This window comes from Lepisma saccharinum, chromosome 21 (genome assembly GCF_977018435.1).
Source record: "Lepisma saccharinum chromosome 21, izLepSacc3.1, whole genome shotgun sequence".
Lineage (NCBI taxonomy): Eukaryota > Metazoa > Arthropoda > Insecta > Zygentoma > Lepismatidae > Lepisma > Lepisma saccharinum.
Window position 1 is genome coordinate 23,644,901 of NC_139249.1, and position 17,468 is coordinate 23,662,368.

Sequence of the window (17,468 nt, forward strand, 5' to 3'; positions counted from 1 at the left end):
GTTGCCCCGGGGTTGTAGATGGCCGGCGGCAGATGCTCTGGCCTGTATTGGCTGCGCGTTGAAGTATTGGAAAAAGGGGGGACTGACAGGGCAAAACGCTGGAAGATGGGACGAAGTGATTGATTTGAATTCTTGCCGAGAAGGAAGAATACGTATTCACTTACGAACCAAGTACACGGGAAATACACCACTGTTTTCAATCAAATATTTGAGATGCAAAGTGAAACGCACAGACCAACAGAAATTGCCAACAACTCTAGTTTCATCTTCGTAGCCTTAGCGATTGGTAAAAATAGCTCTGTAGGTATCTATGAAGCACTGAGCTAGTTTTTTTAGAATGCGTTTCAGTCCACCAAGTTTCATGTTTCCATATATCGCAGTTTAGAAGATATGGATATTGCGCAGTGTAGTTGGAACTCGGAAGATGGCGCATAATATTCTGAAGCTATCTTTCGTATACCACTAAATTTAATGTCTGAAAGCCTTAGAAAAAGTTTCTGGAACGTTTATGAGTTACGCTCACGAACGCAACTATTGTCTAAATGTGATTCTAACTCTAAACTTTCTCTCATTAGTAATTTTCGAAGGTAATGTGCAGAATTTCCATAAATGCACTATGGTACTACTTTTTGGTAAACTCCAATTGTGTGTTTTTACGTGCTTATGCATAATTATGATTTAGGACTTCATCCTTTTCTTCTTGCATGACTACTAGGTTGGAAATTCTTTCCCTTCATCTTTCCAGTGCTGATGTTTGGAATATTAAGTTTTAACCAAACTCGCTTCTCCGCGGTAGCTTTTGACATTTGATTTTTTTTAGAATGATGATCATTATTTTTAAGGGGACTATATTAATGTATGCTAGCTGTAAATTCTAAATTATCCTCATAAGAATGAGAGAAGACATAGGGAAACTGAAAGAAGGGAAAGACAGCGGGAGAGATTGTGGTGCCTGTCGATATAATTTACGGTAAAATAGCATAGGAAATCAGAAACATTTTTAGCAATTTTGCGTGTATGGGAAGGAAAATACCAACTTACCTTTTCGACCGGATTTAAGAACCTACAAACAAAATGTGAAGGTTATATGGAGCTAGCAGGACTAATGTGCAAGATTTGAGAATCCAAATAAAGTAATCCGACTTGATTGTACGGAACCACCGACAAAATCCGAAGGTTATGGAGCTAGTATAAATCGTCTTCACCATTTAAAAAAACAACATTAAATATGATCTTAATGATATGGAGCTAACAGAGATTATCTTCAGGATTTGATTAACTGAAAATATAATCTGAACATTATGAAGTTAACAGAGATAATTTGCAGGATTTATGGAACCAGAAGAGTTAATCTGAACATTATGGGGCTCACAGAGATAATCTGCAGGATTTAAGGAATTAGAAGAGTTAATCTGAACATTTTGTAGCTATCAGAGATAATCTTCAGGCTTTGAGGAACCAGGAAAGTTAATATGAATATTATGGAGCTAACAGAGATAATCTGCAGAATTTGAGGAACAAGGATAGTTAATTTGAACATTATGGAGCTAACAGAGATAATCTGCAGGATTTAAGGAACCAGAAGAGTTAATCTAAACATTGTGGGACTAACAGAGATAATCTGCAGGATTTAAGGAATTAGAAGAGTTAATCTGAACATTATGGGACTCACAGAGATATCTGCAGGATTTAAGAAATCAGAAGAGTTAATCTAAACATTATGGAGCTAACAGATAATCTGCAGGATTTAAGGAATCAAAAGAGTTAATCTGAACATTATGGAGCTAACAAATAATCTGCAGTATTTGAGGAACCAGAAGAGTTAATCTAAACTTTCTGTAGCTAACAGAGATAATCTTCAGGATTTCAGGAACCAGGAAAGTTAATTTGAGAGTTATGTAGCTTACAGAGATAATCTGCAGGATTTAAGGAACCAGAAGAATTAATCTAAACATTATGTACATCACAGAGATAATCGTCAGCATTTGAGGACCCAGGAAAGTTAATCGGAATATTATGGAGCTAACAGAGATAATCTGCAGGATTTGAGGAACCAGGAAAGTTAATTTGAACATTATGGAGCTAACAGAGATAATCTGCAGGATTTGAGGAACCAGAAGAGTTAACCTGAACATTATGGAGTTCACAGAGATAACCTATAGGATTTAAGGAATCAGAAGAGTTAATCTGAACTATATGAAGCTAGCAGATAATCTGCAGGATTTAAAGAACCAGAAAAGTTAATCTAAACAGTATGTAGCTAACAGAGATAATCTTAAGGATTTGAGGAACCAGAAAAGTTGATCTGAATATTATGGAGCCAACAGAGATATTCTTCAGGATTTGAGAAAGCAGAAACGTTAATCTAAACATTATGGAGCTAACAAGAGATAATCTGCAGGATTTGAGGTACCAGGAAAGTTAATCTGAACATTATGGAGCTAACATAGATAATCTGCAGGATTTGAGGAACCAGAAAATCTAATTTGAGCGTTATGGAGCTAGCAGAGATAATCTGCTGGTGGTTAGGTGGGGAGAATTGAGTATCACAACATAGGGTGAGCTTATGGAAAACTGTTTTAAATATAACACTAGTGAACAAATTGAGAGAGCAAACTTGATTGGAAATATCTAGATATTGATTTAGACTGAAATGTCCACTAGTTTTTAACACAACAAAGTCAAAGATTCAAAGGTTGTAAAGTTTTATCTTCAGCATGGATGAATAAGGTGTGATCAGCAAGAAGCTCCGATCGCCTTCACCGAAGACAGGTTCTGATAGTTCTGCGTTATATTCGACCAAAATTCATACTTTCCGTAAGATTCTACCAGTCAGAAGATGGGAAAAACAGTCTCGATTCTGAAAATATCGAGAGACTATCGAACGGGGGAGGAAGAAATACTAAGGGAGGGGGTGAACTCCGCAACGTTAAAAAGGCCCTTCAGCTCTATTTCCCGACATTCCAAGCGGCATTAAGCCTAGAATCTCACGAGCTAATGGCCTGGGTTCCCAGCTTATGACAGAAAACTACTCGCAGGGGGAGAAAAAATCCCGGATTAAGGCGCGAGTGGAGCTGTCAGATGGAGGGATGCTGTTGTGTTTCTCCAAGGGCGAGACTAATGATAGGAAAACGTTAGAGTTGCGATTTGGAGAGGGTGCAGTTGAGAGGATGGGGTCGTAGCAGCCTCCAAACCAGGAAGCGAAGGTCTGTATTTGCCCATTTATTATGACATGTATGGGTAGTATGAGGTGTGTGTTAGTAAGTAGTTGTACCATTTGGAAGTCAAGGTTATCGCTTTCAGGACGATCAAGGTGGGTGGATTACAGGTGAGTCAGTGACTGTTTGTGTACGGGCATTGGCTCACGTTAATTTGTGACGTTTCGCCGACTTCTAATCAGGATAGCACTGATCTTTTCTTTCCTTAGCGGTGATGATGTTGTAATGAAGGGGTCCCGGGTTCGATACCCGGTGGGGGCACATAGTGCTTCTGATCCCACTTTAAACTGTAGGTCCAGTCCCGATTAGCTTTACTGTGCATAAAGTGGTCTTAAAACAAGAAAACAGTTCAATCAATCAATTCAATCTTAGCGGTGATGATTGATAACTGACTTACTCTGTGATCACTTCAGATGTGAGGAAAACTACAGGGTGGTTCAATAAGTCACTTAACACCCCCAGTACAACGCCACTGCGGCATGGAACGTGAAAATGGCGATGACCAATCGTTATCAGGCCAAGGGGGAACCACATTGACGTCACCCGCATGGTCGGCAGCCATCTTGATGTCCGCCATCTTGAATTCAACTTCAGAAATTTAAATGGGAAGGGGGTCGTGCGACATATCAAAGTGGGCTAGAATTTCACCAGGAAAACAACTGTGACATTTGTTTTCACCTAACTTTAATTGTTGCAGAGTTAACAATACCACAAAATTATTGCTCAATAAGTCACTTAACACCCCCAGTACAAGGCCACTGCGGCATGGAACGTGAAAATGGCGATGAGCAATCGTTGCCTGGCCAAGGGGGAACCACACTGACGACACCCGCATGGTCTACAGCCATCGTTATGCCCGCCATCTTGAATTCAACTTCAGAAATTTAAATGGGATGGGGGTCGTGCGACATATCAAAATGGGCTAGAATTTCACCAGGAAAACAACTGTGACATTTGTTTTCACCTAACTTTAAATTTAAGGGCGATTTCCGCATGGGAGAGTGACACGTCCTTTCCTTTTTGCTTAAATGTTTATTGTTCAAATAATCGTTAGTATGTGATTATGTGGTATTCGTTGTTAGACCAATCACTGAAAATGTCCGGATATTGACTTACCGGTATGTACATATCTTGTAGTATTGGTTGACATGGGAATTACGATTGTGTTTTGTCTTTACATAAAAGTTTAAAAGAGTGATGATGTGAATTGATCGTGTAAAGAGTAGCACATTTCTTTTTCACTGATCTGAACGAAAATGCCACTAACACGTGAGGAACGGATTGCCATCATATTGATGTCAGGGGAGAGAAGTACGCGTGACATTGCCGCAGACTTCAATAACCGCAATCCTGCAAGACAACCGGTGTCACATGTGGCCGTCAGCCAGTTGCTGGCAAAGTTCCAAGATACTGGATCTGTGGATGACAAGCCGCGACATGGACGTCCGAAAACAGCCACGGATGAGGGTACTGCTGTAGCGGTGTTGGCATCATTTGCAAAGTCCCCAACCCGTAGCACACGGAGACTGGCGCTGGAAAGCGGTGTCAGCAGGGGTTCAATTCAAAGGATTGTACGTGACCACCACTGGCATCCGTATAAGATACAGCTGCAGCAGCACCTTAGTGAGGACGATCCAGACAGGCGTTTGCAGTTTTGTGAGTGGGCTATAGCACAACTGCAACGTGACCCTGCCGTCGGTAGCAAGATTCTGTTCAGTGATGAGGCTAATTTTTATGTGTCGGGAGAGGTAAATAAGCAAAATCTGCGGTACTGGTCACCCGAAAATCCACATTGGACAGATCCCAGCAAGGTGACGGGAGGCGGGAAGCTAATAGTGTGGTATGGTACTTGGGGTTCCCGACTTGTTGGTCCATTTTTCATTGAGGGCAACTTAAATGCAGAGGGCTACTTGCTTCTGCTACGGGATCAGATCTTACCATCCTTACTATCCGAGGATGGGAGCTATCCTGAATGGTTCCAGCAAGATGGTGCTCCACCGCACTATGGGATGATAGTCCGTCAGTACCTGGATCAACAATTCCCTCACCACTGGATTGGTCGCCGAGGGACTGTGGAATGGCCTGCACGCTCACCTGACCTGACACCATTGGACTTTTACTTCTGGGGACACCTGAAAGCCATGGTGTATCCTACGAAAATCAGGGATCTGGCCCATTTGCGCACACGCATTGTGGATGCCTGTACTGCAATAACTCCTGAGGTTCTTCAGAATGTGGTAAGGTCATGGGAGAGACGATTACACGTGTGTGTTGCGCAAGAGGGACGTCATATTGAGCATGTGTTATAACTTTGTGGTATTGTTAACTCTGCAACAATTAAAGTTAGGTGAAAACAAATGTCACAGTTGTTTTCCTGGTGAAATTCTAGCCCACTTTGATATGTCGCACGACCCCCTTCCTATTTAAATTTCTGAAGTTGAATTCAAGATGGCGGACATCAAGATGGCTGCCGACCATACGGGTGACGTCAATGTGGTTCCCCCTTGGCCTGATAACGATTGGTCATCGCCATTTTCACGTCCCATGCCGCAGTGGCGTTGTACTGGGGGTGTTAAGTGACTTATTGAGCCACCCTGTATATAACATGTGATGAAATCGCAAAAGTATCTACACTGTAGTCCACAGTTATTTTGGTTTTATATTTTAACAGAGATGTTTATGCACAAATAGGCTAATCGGGACTGGACCTACAATTTAAAGTGTAAACCGAACCACTGTGTCGTGTGCCTTCACCGGGTATCGAACCAAGGACCCCCTTTTTACAAGGCGAGGACGTTACCACTATACCAACGTGGAGGTCCACTGCAGTCTACTGGTTCACTATACCGCGTTTGTTAGAACTTGTCCCGTTTCCCGCGCTAGCGATCGCTCGACAGTCTCGGTGCCAATGAGAAACAAGGAAAAAATCGTCTGCTGGGCAGCGAGGAGCGAATGGCAGCCAGAAGAGAGGCGCTTACGTAGACGCTGTTGCGACGTTGCGTATTTTAATTGGCTGCCTGGCTTTGACTTTCCCCAGCACGGAGCAAAGCCAGCGATCAGTTAGCGCGGGAACCGGGACAGGTTGTAACAAACGCGGTATAGTTTAGTAGTACACGGCTACAACCAAATTCGTTCTATGTACACTCACCGGCAATAAAAATCCACTTATCGCCGTAAAGTTAGGCAACACACATACCTCCTTGAAGGGAAGCAAGTATTTCGAGATCTAGGTGCCCCATTTTTATTGCCGCTGACTGTACTTTACAATATAAAAGAAACACCGAAGGATATACTTTACAATATAAAAGAAACACCGAAGGATATAATTATAATATTAGTATTGAGCAATTAATTTCAACAATCAGTTGTCAAAATTCCGGCGGCCTCTGACGGAGTGGTCAGCGTAACGTGTTGCAAAGCTAGAAGTCCCAGGTTCGAACCCTGCTCAAGCATGGACCTCTCATTATGTTTACCCCATCAGTTCATTCATCCTCATTGTCATGAGTAACCCAAGTGGTATAAATGCGACGTAAAATAACCAAGACGGAAGCAGAAAATAGTTGCCAGTTCCACAAACGTAATAACACTAGAACAGAACACAATCACATATTTTCCTCCTGCAAAAGCAAATGCGTAGGAAGCGAAAGGTACAGGTTAATCGATAACCACTTTGTGTAATTAGAAAAATTACGTCATATACTTCAATTGATGTCATAACACGTGGATAGTATTCTGTTTCAATCCTAGTATTTTAAATGTGCAGCTGCTGAATTAAGCGTAGGCGTAACATAGTTTTGAAAGATTGATTGAATTGATTTTGTTTATTTTACTTCGCTTCTCTGCCACTTTAGGCTAATCGCGAAGATGAGAATGAAAGATGAAATGATGAAATTGTTGAAAGGACACTTACACAAAGAAGACTCAAGCCCAGGCCAGGATTCGAACCGGGATCTCTTGCGAAAGTTTTGATAAAAAGAAGCGAAATCACTATCGTAGGTCGCCGATCGAAACACACCAACAACGCCGTTGTGATGCTGACGTGATGATAACCTGCCAATGATGACGTTGCGCGCAAAGCCAGAGAGCACGCAAGGGCCTTGCTACGAGAAGGCATCGGCACGGTACAGTGTAGGAACGAGTGGCACAAATAGATCAAATCACGCCACACCAAACCACAAAGAAGGCATATGCAGCGAGTCAAGTGGATTTGGCGTGATCAGCCACCATTGTGTCTACAGAAACTGACCCCATCCTCCCCCCCCTGGAGAGATCGAGTGCGACTAACTCAATAAGCGAACCCCCCCCCCTTCCCCGAGGCAAGGGTGTGGGGCGAATTGTGCGGTAACTAAGTCGAGGGGGGCAACAATATCGGAGCAATTTAATTTCGTGCACGACAAAGGTGGAAGAGGAAGACGGATTGAAGTCGACGACGCGACACGTGAAAGCTCGCCACAATAACAGCCAATCAACTGAGGGGGTTGGTTATTGTATAACCTAGTTTTCACGCCACATGGGGAGCCGAAATGAGAAGATAGAAAACAACAATTTATGAGATTGCAACGGGGGGGGGGGGGGATCTTTTATCGTTGAGATAAACAGAAGCGTGTTTGAAGGGTGTTCCATGGTGTTCTGGTTAAGTAGTAGGCCAAATGTCTTCGGTTCGAATCCCGGATAAGGTATGTGTATTTCACATCTATTTTAAGCTTGCATTTAAAGACGCATTGTTTGTTTGGATTGTTGCTTTAAGTCCACTTTATGCACAGAAAGACTAATCTGGACTGAACCTAAAGTTTAAAGTGTGATCCGAACCACTGTATCATGTGCCTCGACCGGGTATCGAACCCGGGACACTTTGATTACAAGGCGATCACGTTACCACTACGCCATCGCGGAGGCCCCCTTTTAAAGACACATGTTAGCAATTTTTAATAATCATTATTTTCATTACTACCGTGTAAAACATTAACGAGAAGATGAATGATGATATGACGAAATTGATGAAGGAACACTCACCCATGCCCAGATCGGAATTCGAACCCGGGACCCCTCATGTATAAATGTGTATCTATTATAGCTATAGCGTCGCCTTTCTGCCAGTTTTTTTATAATCGCGACGATGAGTGATGATTAGTGAAGTTATTCATTATTATTATTATTATTATTATTATTATTATTATTATTTTACACTGTATTTTGACAAGGTACTCTATTTGACAAATAGTTTATGCAGCACACTGAAACAAGATGCTATCATTTCATCTCAAGACGTGCATACGGTAGCCATTGTTGTTTAGCTGTATATGAATTGTAGCTATAAATAGATTTCATTATAAGGCTTGACAACACAATTGAGCAAAACGCGATCCAACTCTGTAGAATTTATTGTATGAGTCAGTTACATGCAGCGTGGCAAAAAGTAGCATGAGTAACATTATATGTAATTATTTATTGTAATTCCGTTTCTCAGGATCCTTAACAGAAACAACGACGCATAAATTAACAACAATAACTGTTTATTACCGTTACTGGTAATATACAAGGCTGTACATTTTCATTAGCGTCTACGACCAGAGACCGCCATACTCCCGACACAGACTACTCATGGTTTTAAGCCTCAGCGTGGCGTCATTTATGAACAGCCAATGTTCGCTCACTGCTAGCTATAAATGTACCTGTTATCTATCCACCGTGGAGATATTCGGGGGATTTATCATTTCGCAGAAGGAAGATATATAAAAGTTTCCCTTCGGCGCATGGGCGTAGATTTTGTCTCGAGATAAAGAGAGAAGTCCGTTCTCTGCAGAGAACTTGACAGCTGTCAGCGCGAGAGGGGGCATTCAATAGATCTGTAATTGTGGATGGTTCAGGAGAAGCCCACGACGAATGCTGTGCAAGGGAGGAACTCGGTGTTAAAGTTCGGCAAACAAGAAAGACACTAATCCTCCCGTATTTGCTCTTTTATCAGCGCCTGCCACCTCTTGGGAGCCTCTGCGGGGACCGTTTGCTAGAGAGGGAGATGGCATCCGCAGTGTTGCCAGCCCCAGCTTACAAAAATACCCTGGATGGCATGAAACATCAACCTGGTGTGCAAAATGTTGATGAAAAAATATTAATGTTTTTTCGAAGACATGCTTTACTTACGTGCCTATAGCAGCAAACGCGTAACAAGTCGCCTGAGTACGACTGCGCTGTTGCCACATATGGAAAAGTCATAGCGAGCGAGGACGAAAGATCGCTGGTTCACGCACACGGCGTGGCAACCTTTGCCATGCAGGGTTGACTAGCTCAAACTTCAACCCTACCTCCAAAGGACAATGGACCGGTATCTTCCGTGATCCGTGCAGAACGATGAAGGTTACATTACATGAAGACAGGACAGGGTACATCTAATTCCCTTGCATGGGATTTCTTGTAACGAATTCATTTCGATTTAGGGAGGAAACTTCCCTTTCCTTCCAAATTTTGTTTTGAATTTCCCTTTTCAGATGGAATTTCCATTTTTCGGGAAAAATTATCCTGAGATTTTCTTCTTCTGTCGAAACGGATTCCCTTTTGAAGGAGTATTTTGTGGGACTTTTCCGCATTCACCCTCCTAAAGAGAATTTTCGTTCTCCGGGATGAAATATTCCCTGATCTGGTAATGTTGTAGCCGAGGTGGCAGTCGACGGCGCGTGCTGTGGGTGGGGGAGGCTTTCTCCCCCTCCGCCCTACTCGATTCGCGCGACTGGATCCCGAGTAATGCCCCTGTCACTCACAGCTGGGGACGAGTGATGAGATGAATTGGAAGTTCCAGTTGCACAGCTTTTTCCAGCATCACTCAATTTCGTCTGCAAACGCCGCGCTGTTTGGTGCCGTAGTCAGTATCATCAGCATACATATAGCTATAGAGAATACAGAATTGACAAATGTATAATGGAAATGTACCGGTAGTAATGAGATTTTCGGTTTTTGGTTAAAGTTCCTTCATTGTAAATTGTTCCCAATGACACGGATGCTGGTTCCTTACGTGACTTTTATGGATAGGATACTAGAGAGACAATTGGGAACACCAGGGTTTAAAAGTAGCAGTCGCAAAACACAAAATTGAAATTTTCATTGTTTTGGCTTGGTTGCAATTTCTCTGCAATTCTGTAAAGATGGTAAATTTTGCATGAAAGTGATCATTTTAAGGTGGCTTTGTATTTACCAGTTTGATTTTTCCCGAAATCTTTACTGCTTTAATTTGAAAACTTTGATTTTCTCAAAATTTTGAAATGGTCTATGGCCCCATCAGCTCCTTCCTGCGTACGCCAGTGGTAAGGGGTTGCTCTTTCTGAAGACACCCAAATGCCAATCCCACTTCCACGCAGTAAACTGCGGTTTCTACATCTGAGTCTACGGCCAGTATAATCCTCTCTATGGTTGTGTGTTGTCCTGTGTTTTGTCGTTGTATGTGCTTAGTGCCCCTTTTGCAGCCTCAGCTTTCAACCTGGGTAACGAGATTGTAGCCCTCGGGGACATACATGTTGATTTTAGCTATGATAAGGGGCTTGGCAAGCTGTAGGTCCAGTCCCTAGTGGCCTATCTCAGCGTAAAGTGGAATTAAAACGAAGATTTATCAAACTTTGACGCTAGGCTGTGTGTGTACTGTGGGACCTGAACATGGGTGTCAGTTTTCGGGTGCCCCTTCGTTATTATCCACTCATCGTTCATCCTCAGCGTCGAGAAGGTCGCAAAGAGCCAGAAACGCTACGTAAAATAAAGCTATGATATTTAAGGCATATATTTGTATTATTCTCATTATGCGTAGCTTCTCTTCCAATTTGGCTAATCACGACGATGAGGATGAATTTAGTGATGGGACACTCACAGCCATGCCAAGGCTGGGGTTCGAACCAGTAACCTTACATACTGGCCGCTTGCTTTCACAGAACTCGCTGAAAAATATTCACATGGAGCATTTGCCATCGGAAGGCTTATTGCATAGAAATGCTTGTAATATCGGAGACTATATCAATATGCAGCAGAACTTGGAGCTATTTTTGTATTTTTTTCTGAATACGACTGAACCTCATATAAATAAACCAAATTCAATAAAGAAACGTGTACAATGAAACCTCGATTTTACGTTTTTCAGGGGACCAAGGTGAAAGAACTTAAAGTACGGAAAAATGTAAAATCGAGTAAAAATTAATAGCATTTTGTTAGATTGAGACTATCAAGATTGGATGTATAATGCGGGAATGTAATCTGTAAAATCGGGATTCCACTGTATATGGATATTCTAACCAGAAATCTGTTCCAAATTGTTGGTGACCGCTAAGCATTACATTTATTAGATTGCCCGATCGCAGAGTATTCACCTGCGGATGCTTCTTCACTCAGCACAGTTTGTGTAAAACAAACACTAGATTTGGCTCTAAAAGCGCCGTGTTGGCAACACTTCACCTTGGCATTTGAAATAAAGTGCGAGTTTTTCATCCCTAATTAAACCAGTAACAGATTTGGAAGATTCGTTGAAAAAGGTGTCATAGAATCAAGAGAGACACTGACCTGTCTTGACTTGATACTTGAGCGCTGTGCCACAGTCATTGATCAGTTGCTGGAGATCCACGGGTTTGTCTGGAACGTCCAGCTCCAGGAGCTTCCTCAGGTCTTCAGGGTGATGGAACTCAAGGATCTTCTCGTTTCGGTCGTTCGTGTCCTTGACGAACTGAAGAAGATGCTCCACCACTTGCAGCAGAAACTCTCGTGTGGCAGGGTAGCCATTTTGGTTGATTGGGAGGATATCTACAAAATAAGAAAAAAATACAGTTGACTTTTGGTTGCATCCTCAATCTAATGTTACGATGATTCAATACAGTACTTCCAAGGTAAGTGTATAAGAGTTGTCACCAAATGGCTTGTGTGCACTCATTATGTAATTACGAGACCAAATAGAAATGTATGAGAATTCTGAAGTACCTTTCAATATTACATTTCGAACTTGGCAGATGCTCGTCCACAAGATGTTCGTACAAGTAAGAAAATATTTATGCATCAGTACCCACCTATGACACATAATTATTGTATATTGTAAATTACTTATGCTTAGTCTTTTGCTTATGTCTGTGTGAGCTCCTTGCATGCACCAGTAACCATCAGTTTTAAAACGATTTATTTCTTATTTCTTTCAAATTAGTGAAATACTAACTTGTACAGTCACGCACACTTCTGGGTTGTAACAATTCCGTTAACATTCAATGGAATCGTTATAATCCATAAGTATCCGTGACTGTATATTACCTTAGTATTCCCTTGAATTAAAAATTTCCTCTTGTGAGGTTAACGAGGATCTGGTGCCTAGATCCACAGCCGGAATAATCTACTGTGTGGTCGTGTATAGTTTTGATGTGTGCTGAATGGACTATATAAACTCAGACTGAATCCTAGCTATGGAGATTCTAGTTCCCTGGTATTTTTTTGCGTTTAATCATGACAAGCAATCCATCTCAACAAGATGACTTTTAATGAGGACACTGTTTCATTACGCAGATCTGCCTACCAACATAACGTAGCGGCCACAAATAACCTAAGCGAAAAGCATCCTAACTTTAATTCAATCAATAATATCATACTTTCTTATTTAGTGGCAGGAGATCAGATCTGACGCATCCACATTTTAATTTTATACATCTCTTTCATCCAGGCCTCCTTTTTTCAACCAACGATCCTCTAGCATTCTGCATTGTTGGGACTACAACAACTGGACGTGCAGATATGCTCACTAGGTCTAAAATCTCACTCGTAATGATGGTCGTGTAGCCGCTATATAACAAGCTTTAATTACAGAGTCCTCACGCGGCAACAAAACCAAACAACGCCATTAACTCTTATCTGCATTGCGCATAAAATGTCGGTCGTTCAGGCGTAGCGTAAAAGAATGTCGTGGAATAGCGTTAACTGCCTGGGAACATAAATATTGAATATGAGCGAGTGTGAAAGGGAATTTCTAAGCTGAGCGATCGTAGCACCATCTGCTGTTCGAAATTCCAACTGGTTGTCCGCGCAAATGAATATTTTTGCAAGCCGTTAATGGAAGTTTTATTTTTATTTTTAAACAATGTTATAACTGTTTGTTCAATGTTACAAATGAACGCGACAGAAGCACGATAACACTTAATAGGGGAGAGTTGCCTATATTGTACCACTTCGCAATTTTTGGACGATTGTCGACAAAATATTAAATATATATTCACTATTGCATTACTAAAATAAAATTTACTGTTTTATGCAACACTCCAATAAGTTACAATTGACTTAGTGAATTCAAAATATGTTAAATAGCTATTTGTAAAGAAGTTTACAAACGGTACAATATTGGCAACTGGGTTCCCATTTCGTACCGGATAAAAAATCGCAGAAACAGTGTGTCAAAGTAATGAAGTAATACATGTAGGCTTTTATATAATCTTTCAGAATATATTTACTGAAGCTAATAGTTAAAATGAGAACTTCTACATTCAATATAACAAGTTAATGTGCAAATGAAAAGATAATAATTGAAAGTTCAGTTACTAATATGAAATTTGCTGTATTAGGACTACACTTTCATATTATAGCCTGGGAGCAGTAAATCACACATCACTTTCACAACTACTACAGATATAGATCACAGCATTTTTCTTTGCTCCTGAACATGAATCGTGGGTCCACAGTTTGCAATGGACACCCTGAGTCATTGCTTCCACGCTACATGCATCGCAGATATTGCAGTACCAATCTTCTGCATGTTCATGGAGGAGTGGATGAGGATGTGCTGTTATCGGGGAATATTGCTTCTCTATTTGATGCTGGTTCGGTTTTCGGTCGACACGTTTTCTTCGTTTTCTTTGTACATCGTCTGTTACCAGACGTAGAAGGAGCTTCGAACAGAACCGCAGATGCAGTGGTGTCGGGATGAGACGTTTTCATCTTTTTTTTTTTACTCAACTTGCTTTTGTATGGAGAAGCTGTTAGTTCTACAGCTGGCTGGGATCTCTTCCGAGTGGAGTGTATCGCCCTGACAGGGGATATTTCTCCTGGGGTCACCTTTGCGCAGGTCACTGGTCGTGGCAAGTCAATAGGAGCTACATCGGCGCCCTGAACCTGATCGACACCCTCTGTAGGTTCCTGAGAAATTTGAGAACTGCAGCAAAGTCAGAGTTTATGAAAACGTGACGGTTTACAGGCCAGATACCACACGTTTTGAAGCAGCTCTCTGCAACAGCTGAAGTGCATGCACGACTGTAGCCGTGTGCAAATAACTGGGACACATGATATTGGGTTACTGCAGATCCGACATTGCTTCTCATCCAAGTTCCTATGGCTTCATCATAGTACCTTTTCAGTGGCGAGAAGAAACCGACGTCCAAAGGCTGAAGTCGATGGGTTGTACGCCCATGAAGCTGCAGCATTATTACCCCGTGTTCTCTGGCCACAGTCAGAGCTTCATGATTTTTAGAGTGGGTGGTATGGCCATCTAGTAGCAAAAGAACTTTCCTTTCCGGGAAACAGTTTACGTGCTGGATGAAATGTCGGAGGAACTTCACAAATACATCTCAATTCATGTACCCACTCTCGGAGACTTCCACCACACTTCCAAGTGGCGCGCCCATCTTCAGGGCATCCATCACTCATTCTCTGCCTCTTGAATATGATCATGGGTGGTACGTAATGTCCTGAGGCGTTTACACAACACACAACAGTTGTGGTGACACCTCTCTATTCAGACGTGATTCCTCCGACCTGCTTCTTCCCTTTCAATCCCACTATTTTCCTCATATGTTTCTGCACAGTGGTCACTCCTGACTCATCCATGTTATAAAGTCTTGTGCCATCCAGTCCATTTGAATCTACACACTTTTCCAATATGTCAAAGAAAGCGTTTACAGATTCTCTGTTAAATCCCCTGGCTCGAGCGTATGATGTTGGCACTGGCTGTCTCACAGATAACGTGGGATGTCGTCTCATGAAATTATAGAACCACCTTTTACCTGCCATTCGTTTCTGTTTGTTGAAATTATGGGACAAATTATTTGCTTCCCCGATGTCGAAAGCTAACCTCCTGACATCTGATATTGACAATCCAAAGAAACTTTCCTCCATCTGAAGAAGGTATTTCTCAATTTTCTTTTCCAGTTCGGGCGAGAAAACTGTACAACGACCCATTTGCTTCACAGATTCATTCGCATATGCATTTTTGGTCTCTAGATGTCTCTTCAGAGTGGGTTTTGGGATGTCGTACCGTCGACAACATTCATTTATGCCGCAATCCCCGTTCCTGAATGCAGCCATGACCATCTCCAACTCGTCTGTAGTCCATGATCCGTACGTCCGTTTCGTATAATAAAATTGGGGTACGGACCATTAGTCACTTTCATCGCAGTTTCCTATATTGTACCGGTACAATATAGGAAACCAACGATTGGTACAAATTAGGCAACCGGCACTCTCTCCTTATTCCCGCCATTCGTCTCCTAACAAAGAAAACTCTTGCACAAACTTCGCAGTCAACATGCTCCCGAAACTTACATCTAGGATGCACTTCAAGATCAGTTACTTCAAACTCACCATTCGACGTGTATCTCCTTACGCCTTCGACACAATTATTACTTCACACACTGCTAAAACCTTCAAATGTTTCTAGCAACTAGCAGACACGAGCACAAACATCAACTTTCAATACATGCCGCTAGATGGCACTCATTGGCATGGATCACAGAAATCCAGCGGTGGTACGACTTAGAAGGAGGTACAATATAGGCAACTCTCCCCTATGTAATTAACTTTTATATTTGAAGTGGAATCTGAATTAGTAATTGAAGTTAAATATCACAATGCATGATGGATTAAGTGTAAGATTCCTTGAAATGACACAAACGCATTAATGATGATCAAACTAAATTAATAAATTTATCTATAAAATGTTAAATTCAAAGAAAAAATGCTACGTCTCGAACCCCGCCCCTTCAAGATTTTATAGCTATAGGGGTATCAAATATTGCAACGGCGTATATATAATATGCTAGGCTAGTTCAGTGGTTCCCAAAGTGTGCTCCACGGCGCCCTGGCCACCGTGGCGCCTCGAAATGTTCCAATATTTTCATTGAAATGACAATGATTGTTATTAACATGTATTGTTCCAAATATTTGCTTATTTAGCAACTTTTGCACACAAAAAATGGTTCTGAATTTGAAATATGTTTTTTTTTTTTAATTTAAGGCAAATAACTTAACCACGCTAACTGAGCGTTGCAATTGTTAAAAATAGTCTGATTTGGGCGCCGCGAAACGAAAAGGTTTTCGAACCACTGGGCTAGTGCATGAGTTGGATATCTAGTTGAATTGTTTTCCAGAATAATGGACCGTCGGATCACATTACTTTGTTTATGTATCGATAGCAAAGGTTCTGGAGTCCACCCAGCCTCTAGTAAATGAGTACCTGGGGTAGGAGCGGGGCAGCTGGATTGTGGTGCTGATCACATCACTCCGACTTAATGACCGATAGCAGTAAGTGGTCGAATTTCGACCTCGTCACCGCAGTTTTTTTGGAACGAGTAACGGCCGGGGCATCTAGTCGTCACTCATCCTCACCGTCGCGATTAACCAAAAGTGAAAGGAAAGCTACGCCAAAAAAAGTAAAGAAATTGAAAAATGCAATAAGCGAAGTGGTCGAATTCATCAGTACATGTTTCAAAGTTCGGTACAATATACTTTTTCAAGTGTTCACAATAGAAAATCAAAGATTTTTTCACAAGGAACATTGCTTCAGAAAATTAATACTTTGGGACAATGTAGGTTCACTACACAAGCAAGACGTCCGTACGTAAGCGTGGTCTTTTTCTGGCAATAAAACGTACACTACAGGAGCAATATATGTTGCATCCTCGGTACTTCCTATGTCAACGTGTATCCTTTACAGTTATTTACATTAGCTTGGACAACTTTTGAAAAGGTTTGAAGGTTTCGTCAATAAAAACTGTCTTGTTCGATTCTTGCAAAGTATTGTGGAAATCAAACATTAAATTCTTCATCTTCGATACAATCATGACATTTGATATGTACGTAAATTCTACATCTTCAATACAATCATAGTACGCAAATTCCACGACACCTGCCACTTTGAGTATCGTAGGAGTTACTTCCACCTCTTTTTACCCTTCCCTGTACTCGAACTGCACGATTGATTGATTGATTTGTTGTTTTAAGTCCACTTTATGCACAGAAAGGCTAATCGGGACAGGTCCTACA

At 41.6% G+C, this 17,468-nt stretch overlaps 1 protein-coding gene across 1 annotated transcript in view; it reads right to left on the reverse strand.

Annotated features, from left to right (window-relative positions):
• Gad1 (glutamate decarboxylase) overlaps positions 1–17,468 on the reverse strand; it is a 97,045-nt gene that overhangs the window by 54,930 nt on the left and 24,647 nt on the right. Inside the window, exon 2 of the mRNA XM_083143343.1 lies at positions 11,751–11,987. Coding sequence (XP_082999469.1) covers positions 11,751–11,987 — 237 coding nt within the window. The remainder of the gene's footprint in view (positions 1–11,750; positions 11,988–17,468) is intronic.